Source organism: Triplophysa dalaica, chromosome 19 (genome assembly GCF_015846415.1).
Source record: "Triplophysa dalaica isolate WHDGS20190420 chromosome 19, ASM1584641v1, whole genome shotgun sequence".
In the NCBI taxonomy this organism is placed as follows: Eukaryota; Metazoa; Chordata; class Actinopteri; order Cypriniformes; family Nemacheilidae; genus Triplophysa; species Triplophysa dalaica.
The window spans coordinates 2,432,659-2,453,993 of NC_079560.1; the positions used below are offsets into that span (position 1 = coordinate 2,432,659).

The 21,335-nt window shown below is 38.9% G+C and overlaps 1 protein-coding gene across 5 annotated transcripts in view; it reads left to right on the forward strand.

Moving 5' to 3' along the window:
- Positions 1-21,335, forward strand: part of shroom3 (shroom family member 3) — a 45,626-nt gene that overhangs the window by 8,843 nt on the left and 15,448 nt on the right. The window contains exons 1-3 of one of the 5 annotated variants that reach the window (XM_056730653.1): positions 396-524; positions 3,955-4,321; positions 19,721-19,816. Coding sequence is in view for 2 of the 5 variants with exons in the window: in XM_056730650.1 (XP_056586628.1) it covers positions 370-524; positions 19,721-19,816 (251 nt within the window). In the remaining 3 variants the exon portion in view is untranslated. The other 4 variants (XM_056730650.1, XM_056730652.1, XM_056730655.1 and 1 more) reach the window with 4 other exon arrangements.

Below are 21,335 nucleotides of genomic sequence, written 5' to 3' on the forward strand. Positions count from 1 at the left end.
TCCGTTGCATGAATAATGCCTTGTGCTCTTTGTGTCTTTCAGGAGCAGGAACAGAGTGAATGAATGTGTCTTTTCAGGTATATAATGATATGTTGACTGGATGCACCGCAGAGCTTTTGTAACGTGGGACATCGTCCGCTGGATACGGGGCGAGAGATTATAAGAAAATATTAGTGTCTAGAGACTCTAAATGTGTAGAAGAGAAGGTCCAAAGAAAACATTCTTTGAATTCTGAGCGGGTTTTACTGGGGCTCTGTGTGTTTGTGTGTGTCCATGTGTTTTTAATTTTGGTCGTAGATCATTCGTAGCCTCCGTGGATTATTGTACAGAGCTCTCACGGCCTGTTTGTGTATGTGTGTGTTTTCACAGGTAGAGGAGGGTGGAAAGGCATATCTGTTACAGCACCCCCTACAGCTGGGAGATGAGGTTGTCATTATTAATGATGTAGAGTTGAGCGGATGGAGACAAGAGGCCATTTCTCTCGTGAAAGGATCTTACAAAACGCTGCATCTCACAGTGCGCAGGTAAGACGGTTTCAGGTGTTTCGAAATGTTTCGTAAACAGCTTTGATCATTTAAAGGGAGTACCCCAAAATAAAACTTCTGTCATCATTTAGTCACCCCATGTCAATCAAAACCTGTAAACAAATCTTTTTCTTTTCTTCTGTCGAACGCAAAAGAAGATATTCGGAGAAATGTCTTTGTGGTTTTGTGTCCATAGTGGAAGTCAATAGGAAGCATTTTTTGAAATATCTTTTGTGTTCTGCAGCTAAACTAAAGACCTTTCCTTCATGGGTGAACTACATTTATCCCTTTAAATGTCCAATATCCCCTGGATTGCATCATATTGGAGCTCTTTAAATCTAAAAATCTCTTGATGTTGATGTTAGTGTGAGTCTCTCATTCTATCTGAATGAAAGTTTTACTTTTATTTACATTCTTGTACAGGTGTTATGATGAGATTAGTAGTTTATGAAACAGATCGTTCTGATCTACAGTTCTTATGATAAGAACCCAAAAACAGGTTAAAATCAGTGCAATGCACAGCCCCTTTCTAGCTTACGTTGTTGTTTCATCAGTATTTATATAATCATGGGTATGATGTTGGAAATGTAGCACAAACACACATTCTAAACAATCGGTTGAAGAGGGCGAGTAACTTTTTCTCAGTATGTATGCCGTCATACTTACTGCAATCTAAATACAAGGGGTGCGCGACACTTAAACTGACACGCTGGAACCAAACTGGCCTGGCACTGCCCTTATCAACATTAGCACAGCAGGGTGGATGTGTTTAACACGACTAAAAATAGAAAACACTTTCCTTCTGATAAAGAAACACACATACAGGTTTTTTTGGTGAAATGATTCTTCCATTAGAGCCCTGGAACGTTAACCCGTTAAAAGCAGGAAGTGTCTGCACGGGGGAATGGTTCTGGACACATGATACAGGCCAGAGCTACAGGTGATTCCAGCAGGTGTGGAGCGTTGTCGTGGCGACGGGTGGAAGTTTTTTAAGGCCTCTAGGGGGCAGGCAGAACTGAGTTGGTCCCCAGAGAGAGCTCTCACACATTAGGAAAGGGTCTACAGGAGACCACAGACCAGACAAAGACGGCTGTGTTCTGGCAGGAGTGACATATGGCATGTTATATTGTTATTTTTGTTCTAGTAAACAATTATCTATATTAGTTAAGAAACTTAATTTGTACTTCTCAGCTATAAAAGATTTCAAGTTTCTTTTTTTCTTTTTTTTAACATGATCATTTTTTTAACACGAGCACATTTAACTCATTTGGGATTAAAACTGTTAAAGGCAACACTTTACATAATGTTGTATTTTTTAACATCAGTTATGCGTTATCTAACATGAATTAATAATTAACAATATTTCAACAACATTAAGTAACCCAGTTATTATCTTGGTTATGTTAATTTCAGTGTTTGCTAATACATTTTTTTTTACATTTTTATAAACGCTATAACTTTAGGTAATGCACATTGACTTAACATGAACAATTGTATTGGCATTTACAAAGATTAATAAATGCTGAAAAACTACATTGTTTGTTCATCCTAGCTAATGCATTGACTAATGTTAACAAAAACAACCTTATTGTAAAGTGTTACCTTGTTTGTACTGTTTCATGTTATGTATAATGTATGCTTTTGTGTAGTGGTGTTTGCTAAAAATATTAGAAAATCATTAATAAGTCAATATTCCATTTATATGTTCAGTTATACTCATAAATAATAATAATAAAATGTAATATTTCAAATGCTTTTAAGGGATAATTCATCCAAAAATGAAAATTCTGTCATCATTTACTCACGCTCATGTAATTGCATTTCCAAAGAACACAAAGAAAGATACTTGGAAGAATGTTAGTCATTTTCAGCTCCGGGACATCATAGTACTACCATTGTAGGAATCTTTAAATGGTAGTCACAGGTGCCCGAGAACTCTTTGTTTTCCTAAATTCTTAAAAATATCACATTATATGTTCAACAGAATTAAAAGAAAAAAAAATCCTACGTCCAAGAAGGAAAAATTGCTTCCATTCTTCCAAATATCTTTCTCTGTGTTCATTGGAACGAACACATTTTTAAAGTAAAATGATGACAGATTTTTGGATGAACTAGCCCTTTGATTTGTATTCATCTAGAAGCTGTGATTCTGAAAGTGTTTGTATAATATTGATATTGAGTGTATTTCCTGCCAGAATGTGAAAATGACATCAGAGCCTGCATTTTACACAAGGCCTCTCCAGGTAATGCTGTTAGAAAAGGAAGCATTGTGTAACACCTGCTTGTGTAAGGATGGTGTTAGGTTTACTCAGACTGACTCCAGATCAGATCAGAGGTGAATAAACGGGGAAATGCAAAAAAAAAGATGGATTGTGATTCACAGAGAGAGAGAAAAAGAAACAAGGCGTGAGGAAAAGTCGTCATGCATCTGACAAAAATCGTAAAGTCGTTCTCCTAACACAAAGCTCACATTTGATTGGCCTTTATGCAGTTTTCAGAAGTTGGGGTGAACAGGTGAACAGTCGAGTTCCCAGGCAGTTACAATGAGCTCTTGAGAAGGAAAACTAGTCGCTTTGTTTACTAAAGTTTGCAAGGTTCACGGTAACAAATCTTTGAAAGCTATTCAGGATATAGAGTAAAGTTTCAGTTTTACCCACCCGTGAAGGTCAAGTAAAAAGCAGACGGTGATTGGTTACTTTGTTAATGGCCGCTTCATGCCTCAGTGTCTCGACTAGACTTGATCCAAAATTGTTATTGATTTTTCTAGGATTTTGTTTTGAGGCATTTTTAACTATTGTTGAGCATTTGCTACTTTATCTGCATTCATTAGGTCTTCATAACTGCGTAGGCAGAATAAGATAGAATGTCAACCAAAATTGTGTTTAAAAAACAAAACTATGTTTATGTGGCTAAAATGAGAACTAAAGCGTAAGTCGTTGGTTTAGTTTTAAAAGTCTGTGGAATTGAATCTTTGAAAAATATAAATGAAATGTTTAAGACGCTTATATTTTAACTTCACCATCCCTATAAACATAACATAAATATCTTTAAGATATCCTCCGACCTACATTTGCTGGTTTATGCTCACAGTTTTACATTTTATGGCTGAATGTGTTTTTGATGGTCAGAAACGACCGCAGAAGACTTTTAAGAACTTTTATTTTACACATTTTGAAACAAATCAGGAAAAGGCATGAACCTAGTTCCCCAGAAGTGTGAGCATTTATATAATCTCAGTATTCTTAGTATTAACTTAATCGCAGTATCTTAATCATAGTAAAAGCTTATGTAAACCTAGCCCATGTGAGATAGCAGATGATACTGTAGGATAAGAGAGAAAAGCCTGAGATAGAGATCGCGAGGCAATGCAATGAGAAAAACAAGAGATGTTTGAAATATATACAGTGTGTGTGTGTGCGCTTGTTTATAGGTGAAACACATTCTGGTGAAGAAGGATGTTGATTTGCATGTGAGTCCAGAGGTCACCCATTGATGGGAAGGAGGGACAGAAAACACAAAGGAAAGTCTGACACCGCACACACACTTTCTCGAGAGTTTGGGTTCCGTCATGGTCCTCTGCGGGTCAATGGCTGTGTTGACTCGGCTCATGTGATCTCTCTCGCTTGCCAGAAAGAAAGATCCACCAGGCTCAGCAAACAGTCCGGCTGGGCCCGGCAACGGTCGCTGTGTGGCCTATGACATCATCGTCTCGCCATTCTGAAGGATTATACAAGCGAGAGGACTTGGGACTCTGTGTCGAAGGAAAGAGGTGGCGTCAGGTGCAGGCGATCGAAAAGGTGATCAGGAGGAGGGTTGTAGGGTTTGTAGATGCGGAAGGGATCGCACGTCGAAAGCTTCAGGCGGATTAACAAATTTAAAGAAAATTTAATCAATTGTAGTTCAGATGCCTGCAGAGATCAGATGTGTTCAGACTGATCTCAGTCCAGTTTAAATGAGGAACTCATTAAAGCAGACACAAAGTGACTCAGACAGGTATGTAAAACACATTTGTGCTTACTGAATCATCGCAGTGGCAGATATATAACCATTAGTGCAAATGTCAATGTCTTTTGTTTGTGTACGACCGTAGGCTGTTTTAGTAGAGCAATGTTTGGATGTGGAAATTTGTTTTATACCAAAGAGTTCAGTTTGTCTCGGATGTTTTCCGGACATTCTTTCCGAGAATGAAAAACACGGCATATGTACTTAGTGCTGTAATGAATGTGAAGATTATTTGGTCTGGAAGGGATTTGATGAGAAATGTCCGTATCGAAATCTCATAACCGTGTACGCAGTCAAAAGTTCAACTTTAATGATCGTTCCCCAGTAAACGTACCGCTTTCAATCTGATCGTTATGTAATTTAAGCATTTTGGTTAGAGCTTTGTTTGCGTATGACCCTGCAAAGTCTGTTCACTTTGGTAAATGCTTGGAAAAACACGTTCACAGGCTCTCCTAAAACAACACGTCTCTCTCCTCTGGCTCAACCTTACCTGTTTTATGACAGAAGTGAGAGAGAACAGGCAGTCAGTCCCTATGTGACGCTCGGGAATGTTGTAAATATTTAACAATGTCTTGTTAAGTGATGCTCATATGCCAGGATCCTCCGCCTAACACCTGGCCGTAATTCTCTCTCCCGCTCGTCTCTCAGATGAGCAAACAGGAACGCAAGATATGCTCGGAATTAAGACGCACCTCATTGTTTACAGCATACACTCTTAAGAATGAAGGTGCTTGAAATGCTCTTCACAGCGATGCCATTGAAGAAGCATTTTTGGTTCCACAAAGAACCATTCAGCCATAGGTTCTTTGAAGAACCATCTCTTTCTTACTTTTTTTATTATCTGAAGAACCTTTTTTTCGCAACGAAGAAATGAGAAAGGTTGTTTAAGGTTCTTTATGGAATCAAAAGGTTCTTCAATGGCATCAAATAACCTTTTGAAGCACTTTTTTTTAAAGAGTGTATGCCAAATTCAGCCTGCTAGTTTTGAAAACCATACGTGATGCAAATTGTAGTATGTACGCATTTGGCAGATGTGTTTATCCAAAATGACTTGCTATGCATTTTATTAGTATGTATCTACCTAGTGTGCTACATGAACGATGTAAAGATAAACGTTTCAAATTTTTTATATTGTCTATCATTGCATAAACATAGTGTGCCCTGATAAACATAGATAAACACAAATGTAGATTTCTACGCTGGTGACATGTTGCGCTGAGAGGCATTCAGTTATCTTGAAAATAAAATGGTTATTTCACAAATTTATACAACATGAAGTTTGAAGAAAAAATGCATGGCAGGAGGTTCTGCTGATATTCCTTTATATTCATTTAAGTGTAAGATGAGGTCACCCTCTAGTTAGCCATCCTGATCTTTCCAGTCTCGATAATCGACTCTTTACTGACCCATCCCTATTACAAACACGGCCGCATTTCATTCCCTGCAAAAAAAAATGCTGTCTGACTGGTCTCTAGTGTTGCTTGTGCAAAGCAACGGCCTCCAGGTGTGTGTGTGTTATCTGACCTGTCTGGCGTCGAGCTTCAGCACAGAATGAAGAAGGATTTAATCATGTCCAGTCAGTGTTTAATTCAACAGTTGTCATAGCGTGCGTGTGGCCGGGTACGTGCCTTAATAAGACATAATACAGTGGGTGAGGTTTGGTTTTGACCACACACGTGGGTCTGACTTCACATGTTGGCTGCGCCCGAAAGCTGCAAAATGCCGCGTGTTGTTTAGTGGTTGGTATAAAAGAATTAAAACGCACTTTGATGGGGTGGTTGAAAGCGGTAAATGAATAAATGTTCATTTCTTCTACGTACACCTTTTACCAAGATGCACCGTAGAATAAAAGAAGGCTTGGTTATGTGTAAATCTCTAGGATTTGTTCTACATTATTAAATCTGACAAAACAGCGTTTTAGAATGCCAGCTAAAGTCATCACACCTGAAAGTCATCACACGCTTTGATAGACCTCGAGCTGGTTTATTGTGGGCCGTTTGGGCTATTTGATTATAGGAGACACCCTTGGTTTGTTTGTATAAACACTGGATCAGTACTATTATGGCAGTAACACTGTTTGTAATGTTGCATAATGTGTTTCGGTGTAGTCTGCCAGATCACTGTACACATGATAAAGAGAGAGAGAGAGAGAGTCTTGTACATTAAACAAACTGAATTTATACTGAATGGCCTTTATTTTGTCCTGTTGATTAGATGAAGGCATAGAACGAAAGTGTTTCAGTAAGTATGGCCCTGTTATTGTATCCGATTTTCACCGGGCAATGGTTTACTGTTGATATTTATTTACAATGTTTCTGCAATTATGCAGTTCTTAATCCTGAAAAGAATGTTGAGGTTTCATCTCGAGCACTAAAAACTGAAGTAGATGCACAAGATGAGTTCACAATAGAAGGTTTGGTGACCGTTTGATGTCAGGGTTTGTCTCTTTTGGTAAAGGTGAATGCTGCATGCTAAACTCAAGCCGGTATTAAAACCCAAATCCTCTTATTGTATAGGTGGCCGGCTGTGAAAGGTCACGATTGCTTCAAAATATCGTTTAACTGGTTTATACTGGGTGTGCGTGTGTACACTTTAGCAGGTTTTAACACAAGGTTGAACAAAATCTCACAGGAATTTGTAACTATTTTGTATAATCTCATTTGGTCGTTTTATTACACCTTTATTTTGTGTCAGTGTCGGTTATGGTTTAGGAAAAGGGTTAATGGGGAGGGGCCTTCAGGATTACTTCTTTCTAATAATTATAAGTTTTTTAAGATTCACAAATTCTAGGGCTGTCAAACGATTATTTGCGATCAATCACATCCAAAAAACAAGTTTGTGTTTTCATAATATTTGACTGTGTACTGTGCAAATAATTTTTTACACATACTGTACTTGTATACATATTAGGAAATATTTACATGTATTTATTTATATTTAAAACTAATTTAAATTATACATAAATGTTTAATGAATGCATGTATGTTTTTAAGTACACATATTATGCAAGCAAACTTTATTCTGGATGCAATAAATCGCGATTAATCATTTGACAGCCCAAACCAATTCATCTCCATTAGCCACCTTGTAAAATGGTTACGAATTCCTTTGAGAGGTTTTTTGTGAACACTAAATAGCGAACATGAACTAACAATGAGCAATATTGTTTTTCAGCCATTACTAATCTTTGTTAATGTAAGTTAATGCAAATAGAATTGCTCATATTTCTTCACTGCTCATTAAGGTTAACAGTTACAACTTCTTCCTTAAAAAATGGTATTAAAGTTTAGTTTGTTTTTAGTTCATGTGAGCTAATGCATTAACTAATGTTTACAAATGAAACCTACTATAAAGTGTTGTTATATTTTCTTAACTAATATTAAATTTGACTAGGACATTATCTTCCCATTTTATATTTTACCTGGTCAACCAACTCATGCAAACCCAATCTTCTGTCCTGAGGTTTAGGTTTGTACGTTTCTATAGTGACGGTGACACGCACAGGTGTATGATGACAGGTGTTCAACAGGATGGATATATTCCCACCCGCAATCCAATAGTCTTCCTGACAGTGTTAATGTTGAACACCTGCTCACCTGTAACACGCACACCTTCTCAGTCATAGGGTAAACTAAAGCTTTCACTTTCAATTACACCATTGACATTGACATTGATTTTTACCTGTTTTACCGAGTCTTGATCTGTGTGTGAAACTGTGATGGCGGGTAAAACTAACGTTAAATAAATGCTGAGTCAAGTCAGTTCACAATATTTAAAAACCCGAGTATGAACGAGGAAAAGTGGAAGAACAAGAGCAGAAAGAGAGAGAGTTTTGCCTTGGGGGCAGTACAAGATGAACCTGCTCTGTGATGTCACCACAACAGCTTCCATTTAACCCTGCGGCTCTTTTGATTGGCTAAGAGGACGGCAGTAATCTGAACAGGCTTTTGTTGCCTTTGATCTGTCGTTGTGTTTGAGGGCTGGAACCAGAGATGTCGGTCGTTCCCGGTCAGCGTGGAGTGAGTTGACGTTCTCCAAACGTAAGGCTTGTTCTTTCAGGACTAAAGTGAAGGTGGGATTTATTGCTCTAGATGTTTGTTTAGTTCTTCAGCTGGATTGATTTGGGAAAACACGTCGGATACTTTAACACCTGGTTGGCGAGACAGGTAGTCTCATTACTGCATGCAAACATTCACACATGCACTACATTTAAACTGGTAGATGAGTATTTATGCGCTTTTTGACTGCCTTTCAAATGAAAGTCTATGCTTGTTTGTTTAGATAATAGCATACTTGATTTAAACAATAATGCATTTGTTACATAAATTATTAGTTGACGAGGTAGATGGCATGGGTTGTCCTAAAATGTGTGCTATATTTCATTTTAAACTTATATTTTCTACGTTTGCTCATTCTTTAAAAATGATTATGCATGCCATTTTGTTGACCTCACTGGTTAAATGATTACATGGAATATTTGTTCTCTTAAACAAATCATTAGTCACCAATAATAAGCAATGAAAAAGCAAAGAAAAGGTGATTCCAAAAATGATGCATATACAGTAAATGCATTGCCCATAGAAAATAGTGTATATATGTACATGAATTAAACTTTTGATTATTAGTTATTTGCTGCACTATTTCCCACAGGTATGTTTGGCTGAATATTTAACAGACCATGAATATAGCATGAGACGTTTGGTTTTTTGGTTGAGACTTGAGCATGAGATCATTGTTTTGTTTTACATAGACTTGCATGTGCGCTTCTTGTTTCCATATGCAAATGTTTAAGGGAAGGGTGTGTCTGAACTAGTACATACAAGTAAATATTTATTTCAGAAGAGAATTAGGTGTGTTCATCAATATTGATGATTGGTTTAACACAGGTCTTAAAGGTCCAATGTGACATTTTACATTTTTGGGTGAACTGTCCCTTTAAGACACACTTTTTGTGTTGTCCATGGTGATATGTAAATAAGTAAATTCAATGCGCAATTCATCCATAAATGATATATTTAAGTTTTATGTATAAATTTTATAAATTATTCTTAATTTCCGATTCACTCAAACTAGATTAACTCAAAAACCACTCCTGGTGGCCTTAGAAATATAAACAGTGTTAGCAAAGTGCTCAAAAGCGTGGAAAGTCTAAATATTGAGATTAAATGTCTTGATGCACATCTTTAAATTCTCATTAAACCTCATTTAGAACAGTGTGAAATCAGCAGTAGTTTCTTAAAATGAAGACTTTCAGGGTCAATTAATTATTCAATCACTAATATTAATAATAAAACATGAAAATGAGTCTTTTGGGGAACTATTTTGTGTGCTATAAAGTACACGACTTTTGTGTAATGAATAACAGCCAAGAGGAAGATAAACCCAGTACAGGAGAACACACAATAGATGATTTATTTATTTATCATATGGTTAAGTCAGATAAAAGGTCAATGTGTTTGGTTGTCACCTAATTTATTAGTAAATCTTTGTTGAATTATTGGTGTGAGTGTACAGAACAGCTAATCACCCTCATGAATGTTCATCTTAAAATAAATATTTTTGCTGTTAATTTCATTATCTCTTATTTTTTCATCTAAACCCTTTGTTCCATTGCCTCTGCCAGGCTATCTTGTCTCTTCCAGTTCTCTATGATATCAAGTTCCTCTCTTTTGTTTTTATTTGATGTTTGGCATCCAAAGAAATCGATCAATTCTGCCAAAAGACTCAAGATTCACTATATTATTTTGATATCTATTGCAACAACTAGTTATTTTGATTTGATTTAAATTTAACAATGCTGGCAGTTTAATTAAATGTTATTTATTATTATTTTCATTCATTTGTTTGTTTATTTTTTAATTAATTACGCCATTATCAGTCAAATTCATCTTAAATTTAATTTTGTGTATTACAACTATTTATTTATTTATTTATTTATTTGTAATTTAAAAAAGCTATCAGTTTAATTAAATTTTATTAATTATTATTTTCATTTGTTTTGTTTGTTTTTTACTAATTATGCTATCAGACTAATCTATCTTTAATTTTATTTTGTGATTTCTCACACTAAAACTACAAGTGTATGGAAACGGAAGAAAGTTTCTGATCATTAAGTTCTTGGAAAGCTCTGACTAAACTGAGCAGAATTTGAGATTCTGGGACTTGATATTTATCAGCTATTGAGATGTTACAGTTGTCCAGGTCCTCATCATGAATCCGAAGACAATGTTCTTCATTCAGTGAACAACAAATAAAACTGATATCAAAGTCAACACCTTATCAAACACTTTTCCGACTTTACTGTACGATTTCACTAAGGTGACCTCTCCAAAACAAATTCTCTCTGTTGTCCTACATTCCTTCCGCTGGCTGTTAGTTGCATTCCTGTAGCGAGTCGAGCTGGTTTAGCTTTAACACTTCAACATAATCTCTAAATGCAGGTTAAGGGTGTGTTCAAGGTGAATGCCGTTTTTAAAAGGAACATCTCTATGTGTCACGACTACCTGGCTCACAGTAGCAATGACATAAGGGGAGACCACACCAGGGTGTAAAGTTAAACCAAAAGTAATTTATTAAACATTTAATTATACGATGAAATTATAATTTAAATCATTACATGTATAAAAGTCAGTAAATGAGAAACACAAGAACACAAATCAAAAGTGTGGTGCAGATCAGTAAAATGTATAGGCTATGTGTAATGCACAAACGACAAAAAGAGTAGGACGGTGCTACCGCCAGCCTGACGGCCCGAGCAAAGCCAGAGAAACCGGAGCCCAGAGCAACTAGCAGGAGAGGTTTTTAAACAGTTCCGCCAATCAGCTGCCACCAGATGGACCGGAAACAGACAGCTCCCCCTTCAGCCCGGGAGGAGAGAGTCGCCCAAACACCTTCTGTTCAATGGTGGAGTGAGCACACCCAGCACGGCAAAGCCGGGCGTGACATCACTCCCCCCACAAGACAGAGACCCCTACTGGACTCTGTAAAACTAAATGCTACTCATTACACCATTTCCCATAATCAATACTAAAAAAACGAATTACCATAACTGACTTAACTCATTACCCCTTTTTTTTTTTTTTTTCAATTACTCCGAAAGACTAAAGTTAGACTAAACCAAACTCATCACCCTCAATGCAACAGCACCCACAAGAAATAACCTACTTACCCCCCAAACCCAACTATACCCCCCCCGCCCCCCTTTCATTCCCACCCAGCAGATCCTGGCGCCTGGATAGCAATTTAAGAATGGAAAGACAGGGGACAGGAGAAAGTAACCAGAGATCGGAGAAGAGAATAAATACCCCTTAACAGTCATCAAGAGCCCGCGACAAGGCATCAGCCATGACGTTGTCGGACCCCTTGATGTGTCTAATAGACAGGTTATATGGCTGTAGAAAAAGAGCCCAGCGCATGAGGCGCTGATTAGTATTCTGAAGAGAAGAGAGGAAAGTAAGAGGATTATGGTCAGAGAAGACCACCACAGGGTGTAACCCACCACCAACATAAACCTCAAAATGTTGGAGTGCCCAAATAAGGGCCAGGGCCTCCTTTTCGATGGTTGAATAGTTAAATTGGTGACGATTAAATTTCCGAGAAAAGTAAGAAACTGGTCTATCTATTTCATTCTCATCCTTTTGAAGTAGGACGGCACCTGCCCCCACCTGGCTGGCATCTACTTGCAGCTGGAAGGACTCCTCCAACCTAGGAGCAGCCAGGACAGGTGCAGAACTCAGGAGAGACTTAGCGTTTTCAAATGCCTGTTGGCAATCCACAGTCCAATTGAATTTAACTGAACCCTTTAACAGGTTAGTTAGTGGGGCAACGACAGATGAAAAATTACAGCAAAAGTTCCTGTAATACCCTATCATACCGAGGAAGCGCATCAATTCCTTCTTGGTAACAGGACGTGGGAATTTGTCAATGGCAAGGACCTTCGCTCTCACTGGCCGAACCATCCCCTGTCCAACCACCTTTCCCAGATACACCACTGTAGCCTGAGCAAACTCACACTTCGCCAAGTTCACAGTAAGGTTTGCAGCTGCAAACCGCTCAAATAATGAACGTATGCGGGCAAGGTGGATTGTCCAAGTGTCTGAATAACAGACCACATCATCAATATACACAGAGCACCCCTCAAGTCCCGCAACGACTCGATTCATGAGCCGCTGGAAACTGGATGGGGCGTTTCGCAACCCAAAAGCCATTCTCGTATAAGAGTAGAGTCCAGATGGCGTAATAAAGGCAGAGATCTCTTGTGCCCTAGGAGTAAGAGGAACCTGGTAATAACCTTTTAACAGGTCAAATTTGCTCACATAACGAGCTGCTCCGACTTGATCCACACAATCTTCTATCCTAGGCAGTGGATAAGAGTCTGCTTTTGTTACACTGTTCACTTTTCTGTAATCCGTGCAAAATCTGTAGGTATGATCAGATTTTTTTACTAACAAACAGGGCGAAGCCCAGCTAGAGTACGACTGTACCGCAAGACCATTTTCCAGAAGATATTGGACACTATCATCCAGACTTTTACTCTTATCAGGACCAGTGCGGTAAAACCTCTGACGGATCGGCTTTGCATCACCAACTTCTATGTCATGCTCGATTAAAGTTGTACAGGTCGGAGTATCTGAAAACAGACAAGGAAATTCAAAGATTAAAGTTTTCAATTCTGCTTGCTGTTGCAAATCCAAATGATTTAAAACTCCCTCTAATTTTGCCAACGTCTCTGAATTTTTGAGACGAGCATGCAACATGGAATCGTCAGGGCCCTGCACATCGTCCTCTAACTCTGGAGAGGCTACAGACATGCCTACCAGGACAGATGATTCACCAGTACACCTAGGCGACTGTGACGATGCATAATATGGCTTAAGTAAATTGATATGACATAACTGTGTCGCCCGCTTACGATCAGGCGTAGCAACCACATAATTTGTCTCTGACACTTGACGAACCACACTGTATGGCCCTGCATACTTTGCACCAAAAGGAGAACCAGGCATAGGCAACAATGCCACCACCTGATCCCCTGGGCTAAAGATACGAGCTTCTGCTTTACGGTCATAATTTCGCTTCATTTTCCTTTGAGCATCAGTCAAATTTTCGGTTGCCATTTTACATGCTAAAAGTAACCTGCGACGGAAACCATACACATAATTAGACAAACTCTTGGGTGGTTCAGATACATCCAGATCATTTGACAACACAGACAATGGGGTACGAACCCTGTGACCAAATACCAATTCATTGGGACTAAACCCTGTGCTTTCTTGCACAACCGCTCTAGCCGCCAACAATAGCCAAGGTAAACCATCCTCCCACTCCCGTTTCATCTCTATGCAGTAAGAACGCAATAGAGACTTAAGAGTGGCGTGGAAACGTTCCAAAACCCCTTGACTTTGCGCATGATATGCGCTACTCAAGTTGTGCTGGATATTCAGCTGTTTCAAAGCTGCTGCAAATGTTTTTGATGTGAAATTTGAACCCCGATCACTTTGAATGATTTTGGGAAGACCAAATATTGAAATAAACTGCGACAATGATTTCACTATAGACCTTGTAGTAATGGTCCTCACAGCATACGCAGCAGGATAGCGAGTCGCCTGGCACATGATGGTAAACAAATAAACACAACCTGATTTTGACTGGGGTAAAGGGCCCACACAATCAATGACCAAATGCTCGAAAGGCTTACCAACAGACGGAATGGGCTGTAAAGGCGCAGGTTTTATGACAACATTTTGCTTACCTGCCACCTGACAGACATGGCAAGTTTGAACAAACCGTGCAACATCCCTCTTTATCCGTGGCCAGTAGTAATGTTTTAACAACTGATTGTATGTTTTCTTTACACCAAAATGACCCGCTATTTCCCCATGCGCTGTTTTTAGTGCCACTTCACGAAACTTTTCAGGCATCACCACTTGCCACAACTGATCTGTTTCATCAGTTCCCGCTTTAGGTGACCACCTTCTTAGCAACAAATCATCCTTCACAAAATAACAGCGATCTATATTGTCATCTGCAGTCAAGTCAAAATATTTCTGTAAGCTCTGATCACTCTTTTGAGCCTCAACAATGTCAGATCGAGACAAAGGTGCTGGTAACTGCGGAATAAATATCCGAGTAGACGTGTGCTTAGATGTATCAGACGAGTTGGCATCCTGCAGCTTCGCCATTGCGCGCGTCACAGCACATGCCGTAAAAACATCTGGAAAATCTTTTTGACATTTATCTGTCTCATTCAATAGAGAAGCTCCAATCTTAACCACAGGAGGTGGTGAAACCTGATCAGGAAAAACACGGTCATGAGCAAAGTTATTACCCACAATCAGATCGATTCCCTCTATTGGTAAAGACGGACGCACTGCAATAGTTACTTCCCCGCTCAGAAAACCAGAAAACAACTGAATGTTGTGCAGCGGCACGGGAAATGATTGAAGACCAATTCCCCGTATTAACACACAATTTCCTGAATCAGACTCCGATGAAAAAGGCAAGACAGATTGACAAATGAAACTTTCTGATGCACCCGTATCACGCAGAATTTTCACTGGAACGCGATGTGCGTCTCCAACCAATGCCACAAAACCCTCCGTGACAAACGGTGCATAATCCTTTATACTAGATGCAGAAATGTCTAATTCATCACATTGAACATTTCTCAAACTTTTATCAATTGACACTGTACATTGTGCACGATCCAATGTCTTTACTGGAATCTTCTTAGCTTTACTCTCTGAGCGCACCGCAGGAACATATGAGGCGCAAAGGCCAACTTTTCCTCCATCAGCCTTCCCCTTATTACGCTCCAATAACACCGGGCAATTTTTTTTCCAATGATTTTTCCCAAAACAGTAATTACAGTCTGTTTTAAAATCAAAATCCGATGGTTTACCACGTGCAATTGAATTTGAAAACACCGATGTGTCCGAATTAACATGACCATAGCGACCTTCTTTGGAATTAATATTAACACGCAAACGAAAATCACGAGCTGGAGTCTTGTGTATGAGAGAAAAATTATCAGCAAGAACAGCAGCATCTGCGGCTGTTTTTACTTGATGTTCGCTAATGTACGTACTTATGCGATCAGGCAAAGTGTTCTTAAGTTGTTCTAATATCATAAGATCACACAACTCCTCAAAAGAATCAACCTCTTCAGCTGTACGCCAACGATGAAAAAAACAGGCTAATTCACTAGCCCATTCCGCGTACGTTTGCTTCTCTGCTTTTTTCCATGATCGAAAACGCTGTCTATAAGCCTCAGGGACTAGCTCATAACACTTTAACACTGCTGCCTTTACGGAACTATAGACCCTTTTTTCAGAAGACGGTAAAGCCACAAATGCCTTCTGAGCACGGCCAATTAACGTAGTTTGCAACAATATACTTTTATCCTCATCACTCCAATTTTGCTCAGTCGCAATATTCTCAAATAACGAAAAAAACACATCCGGATCATGTTCATTAAACTTAGGCAGAAATTTAATCATACCAGCCAGGCCAGACTGTTGCGATTTTCCAAGTTTGCCTTCAGCTACTAATTGCAGCCTAATACGTTCAATCTCACGATCCTGCTCTAAATTTTCTAGCCTTTTCATTTCCAACTCACGATCTTTATCTTTCTGTGTAGCTTCCAACCTTTTACAGTCCAATTCGTTATCAAGCCTCCTTTGAACTAATTCATCATCTAATTTTTTCCTTGTTATTTCTTGTTCCAATTCTAAAGTTTTTTGTTTCACTTGCAAATCATGTTGCAGTTTTAACATTTCGACTTGCTGTTCAAATGTTAATACACTGAATTTTTGCCGTGGGTCTACCATCAACCTCGGAGTAGTTTCACTATCTAGACTGTGCTCACTATCTGAAACCGACGCTCCCTGACTGCACTCTGGCAATTTCTCGTCAGGTAACACTTTTTTGTCAATCAAACATGTACAAATGATGTCAAGCAGCTCAAGCTTTTTAACACCCTTCCGCAATATAACATCAATTTTATAGTGCTTGGCCACACAATGCAACTGTTTAATATTCAACGCCGCAAGCAAAACCACTGAAGGTGCATCAAAAAACGCCTCAAGTGTACTCATTATTACTACACTTAAATAACAATTCACCAATCAACAATCAAATTCGGCTATAATCTACAAACACCCAATAGCAATACATCTAACCAAATCAACACAACGAAGCCTATATCTCAACGTCTTTCGGGTTACTAAACATTTCCAACCACACATATCAAATCGGGCGAAAGCGGAATGCAGCTTACGTTGCAGGACACAAACGGATTTTCCCCCTAAACATTTACCCCCCTACTATTCTGACCTATATTCACACTAAGTCCAAGAACAAGGCTCATTTACTCACCAATACCGATGGAATCGTACTGTCCCGACAAAAGTCAATTCAGCCGGTGTTCCACGGCGGTGCCCTCGTTCAGACTTCAGTGACCAGCAACCTAAACCCACAACGCCGAAGCGCACTAAATGGGGATGAAACAGGCTCCGTAAAATGTCATCCTGCAACATAAATCAACCAACAAACACTTCGCCACTCAAACTAAACAAACAAAATATGGTTGGTTAAATCTCTCTAATCTGCGCAAATATTCCAAATTTCTTTTCAAACCCAAAACTAACATTCAATTCACTACCTGAACACTCGATGCGGAACTCCCCAGCAAACAAACACAACGCGTGCCAGCTGATCTGACTACCATCAGCTGATCACCGTTACGCTTCATTCACAAAATGTGAACCAATGACGTAGCACTACACACGCAACTAGGCTTACTCAATATTGCGAATTATAGTAGTCTATTTACAATTCGGGATCCAAATGGCCAGACGAGCCCCCATATGTCACGACTACCTGGCTCACAGTAGCAATGACATAAGGGGAGACCACACCAGGGTGTAAAGTTAAACCAAAAGTAATTTATTAAACATTTAATTATACGATGAAATTATAATTTAAATCATTACATGTATAAAAGTCAGTAAATGAGAAACACAAGAACACAAATCAAAAGTGTGGTGCAGATCAGTAAAATGTATAGGCTATGTGTAATGCACAAACGACAAAAAGAGTAGGACGGTGCTACCGCCAGCCTGACGGCCCGAGCAAAGCCAGAGAAACCGGAGCCCAGAGCAACTAGCAGGAGAGGTTTTTAAACAGTTCCGCCAATCAGCTGCCACCAGATGGACCGGAAACAGACAGCTCCCCCTTCAGCCCGGGAGGAGAGAGTCGCCCAAACACCTTCTGTTCAATGGTGGAGTGAGCACACCCAGCACGGCAAAGCCGGGCGTGACACTATGATATTCCATTTAAAGGTTATATCAACAATTATTTGTTGAATGGGATTGATGTTTATTTTAAGATAAAATATGTTTAATATGCTAAATATGTTCTTGCTGTTATTTCAGATGAGAGATCATGGTAACTGCTGGTCTTTTCTTGCATTCGCTCTCTGAATTTTGACTGTTTGTTTTATCATGGAGTGGCTGATTGATGCTTTGCTTGGGTGCGTTTCACGCATATAAACAAGAGACGGGGTCAGATCTGTGGAAAAAGGGTTAAGCGTGTGGGTGGTGTGGAATATTTACACACAAACGTGATGACAACAACAGGAACGTGGAGTTGAATATTCTCACAACCTTCACAAATGCACGGAAGTCATTTTCCTTTATTGGGTTTGAAAGAGTAGTTGGGGTGAGTTATGTATTAACAAGAGGACATTGACATTTCAAGACGTTTCATGAGTTTTTCGAGGTTTGTACAAACACAAAACGTTATGGGTGTTTTCCACCTAGTGTGGTTGGTTGTTGAGGTGTTGATAAGTGGTTGCTACTGTGTTTTTGTGTCCTTTATAGTTGCTAGGATGTTGAAAATATATAGAATAATACATTACAATATATTACATGAAACAAGGAGCTTGCAGGTTTTCATGTACTGGAAAATATAAGCAGTTGATTCCAGCATATGGAAATGTATTGTTTACATTATATTTTCAGTATATTTTCGTTTTATGGGGTAAGTGCACAACAAACTGCACTATTTGAGGTGTCAGTCGTGTCTGGAGCACAAACAAGTTTTGCAACAAACTTTAACATTTTGAGTTGGGGATTTAAACCGAGCTGTATCTCCAAGAGCAATTTTAATAGGGGTTCTCAAACGTGTATTAATTCAATGCAGCATTCTCATAGCGGCGGGGTGGGTGTGTGGAGGTTAACAGGAAGTTGCATGGCGGTCCTGTCACTATGGTGACCCCCAAGGTTCTCCAGGGGGGCAGGCATGTTAGGAATGCATCCAAACACAAAAGCTTAGACACACACGTTTTAGGTTTTAAGTGTGTTGATCAGAGAGGATATATTCACATTCACCGCTGAATAACTTGCTTTAGTAAACACATACAGGTCACTTGAGGTAATGGATGATGAATCCAGAGACAAATGACTTTCATTTACAGCAGTTGAGCTATAAAGCAGATCACAGCGTAACCATTAACATCTTAGCTTCAATAGAACCTTTGATGATGATGACATTTTCCTTTTTTCAGTAGAAATGCTGTGTCAACATTACATACAGTATATCTCTATACATCTCAGTTAGCTGTGAGGGCTGCTGTGAGTCTTTAAGTAAACAAAGATATATTGTATCACAAATTTCTTAATATTATATGTGAAGACATCCGTGTTTGTGATCTTGATTGTCTAAGAGGACAAAAACGGATAAATAAGCATACAAAATGATGCTTTTACAGAAGTAAAACGGTTAAGGGGTGTCTAGGGGTAGAGAAAAAAAAGGCATTAGGTCAGTTTATAAACAATATAGGTCAACGGCAAGTCTCCATGAAGACACCAGAACAAACAAGCCTGTGTGTGTGTGTGTGTGTGTGTGTGAAAAGATCAACTGGTACCTCCTTTGTTAAATGCTGCCACAACAACAGGCGAATAAACCAAACCATGCAAACAACACACTTTGAGAAAGAAGAGAGGTGTTCCTCCTTTTAGTCATCTCAATTCATAAAAAGAAGACATTACACACACAATGTATGATCTGTCCTGTGACCTCTGACCTCAATGGTCACATAACAAAAAGGATTTAGGGATCCAAAAAGTTTATAAATTCACTTTCCCTTTATATGAGTCAAGTTATAACTTGTACTTGTGTGTTTGTATTTACAGGGAGTGTTTTCCAGATCTTTGCCGTTCTGACTTGCGTCCTCTCAGTCCTCCCAGAGACAGCAGATGCAGCGGAGTGAAACTACGCATAAAAAACAGGTTTGTGTGTCTCTGTATTGGTGAGGAACTCAGCTTATTTATATATATAGGTAATTCTTCTCAGCTCAGGAAACAGAACCTTATTTTGTTGTGTTACACGGGAAGCAGGAAATGAACATGTTCCTTACAGGAAGAGGAAGTGCAGAGATGGATTTGGGTTTATGGTTCCATGTTGCTCACGTAAAGGTGACCATCAGTTCATCCCTTCCCCGTTGACTCAAGTCTTCCATTATTATCTGAATTTCTGAGGAAGATGATGCTGTTGTACAAGTCACAAAATCTCTCCTTCTCTCTCTCTCTCTCTCTCTCTCTCTCTTTTTCTCCCTCTGTGTGTAAATAAAGCAGCAGAACTGTGCTGACACTGTAAATAGAGACGACTTGATTCTTAATCTCACATTCACCCGTATAAGGTTATAATAGAAAGGTCACATGATGTTAGGGAGCTCTGTTTTGGTCTTGATGGAATGCTTAAACCTTTACAGAATGTTTCCACAGTTGGATGTGACTTTTCTAAGTAATAAGATGTAAGATAAAGCAAATAAACAAGGGAGCCAAGCATATCTAACTAGTTCTACAGATATTAATATCAAAGAGATGGGTTTTGTGATTTTGAATAGTGCCACTAAGCAACACCCTAGAACATTTTATAACAATAAACATGTTAAATTTGCATCTTAGCAACGCCCTGGTAACAACCAACAACACTCCAGCATTGTGGTAGTGAGTTGTGCACTTGGTAGCAGCACACGGATTTCATGTAGTCAATGTCTTAGTTTATTTAGTTGTCATTAAAGTAACTGTAGCATCAGTCCGATAGATGGCGCGCTGATCTAAATCACCCAAGAGAGACAGACATACAGTGTGCACAATATTTCCTGTCTTTCTTGTGTAAACACAGAGATTCTGAATGTGATGTAAAATAAGTCCATGTTCACGTCCATATTGACTTGTTGAATCCCCCAGTCAAGCATTTTGGGATTATCTACTGTAGTTTGTTTTAACTCCACTCACATATAGAATCAAAGGATGATTGATGATGCGAGACCTGAAAGCAAAGATTGTGAGGGTTATTCCTGGACTATGAATTTACTTATATAAACATAATGGGCCTTATTCGTGAAGAGCAAGCACATTTCTGCGTAGTATTCATAGAAACATTTTTGTGTACATTGTCTCATTAATTTGAGGTAGAAGCACTTTGCACACAAAAAAGCATTGCTATGCAAAGATGAGAACAAGACGTTAAATAATCATAACCCATTTGGATTGAGCCCACACAAACAGTGTGTTTGTGAGCATTTACATGTGTGCACATGTTATCAGGCACATGCCTTAAGGTATGCAAGGAATGATTACAGGAACTGATCCCCAAATGTCTTGGGACAAAGATTCAAAACTGACTATGTGCAAATAGACACATTCCTCTGTATCAGTCCTATTTGCCTGCCCTTAGTCCTCTCTCTCTCCTCCCCCTAATTCTGTGATTGGGTCTTCGAAAAAGCTTTCTTAGAATGTTAAT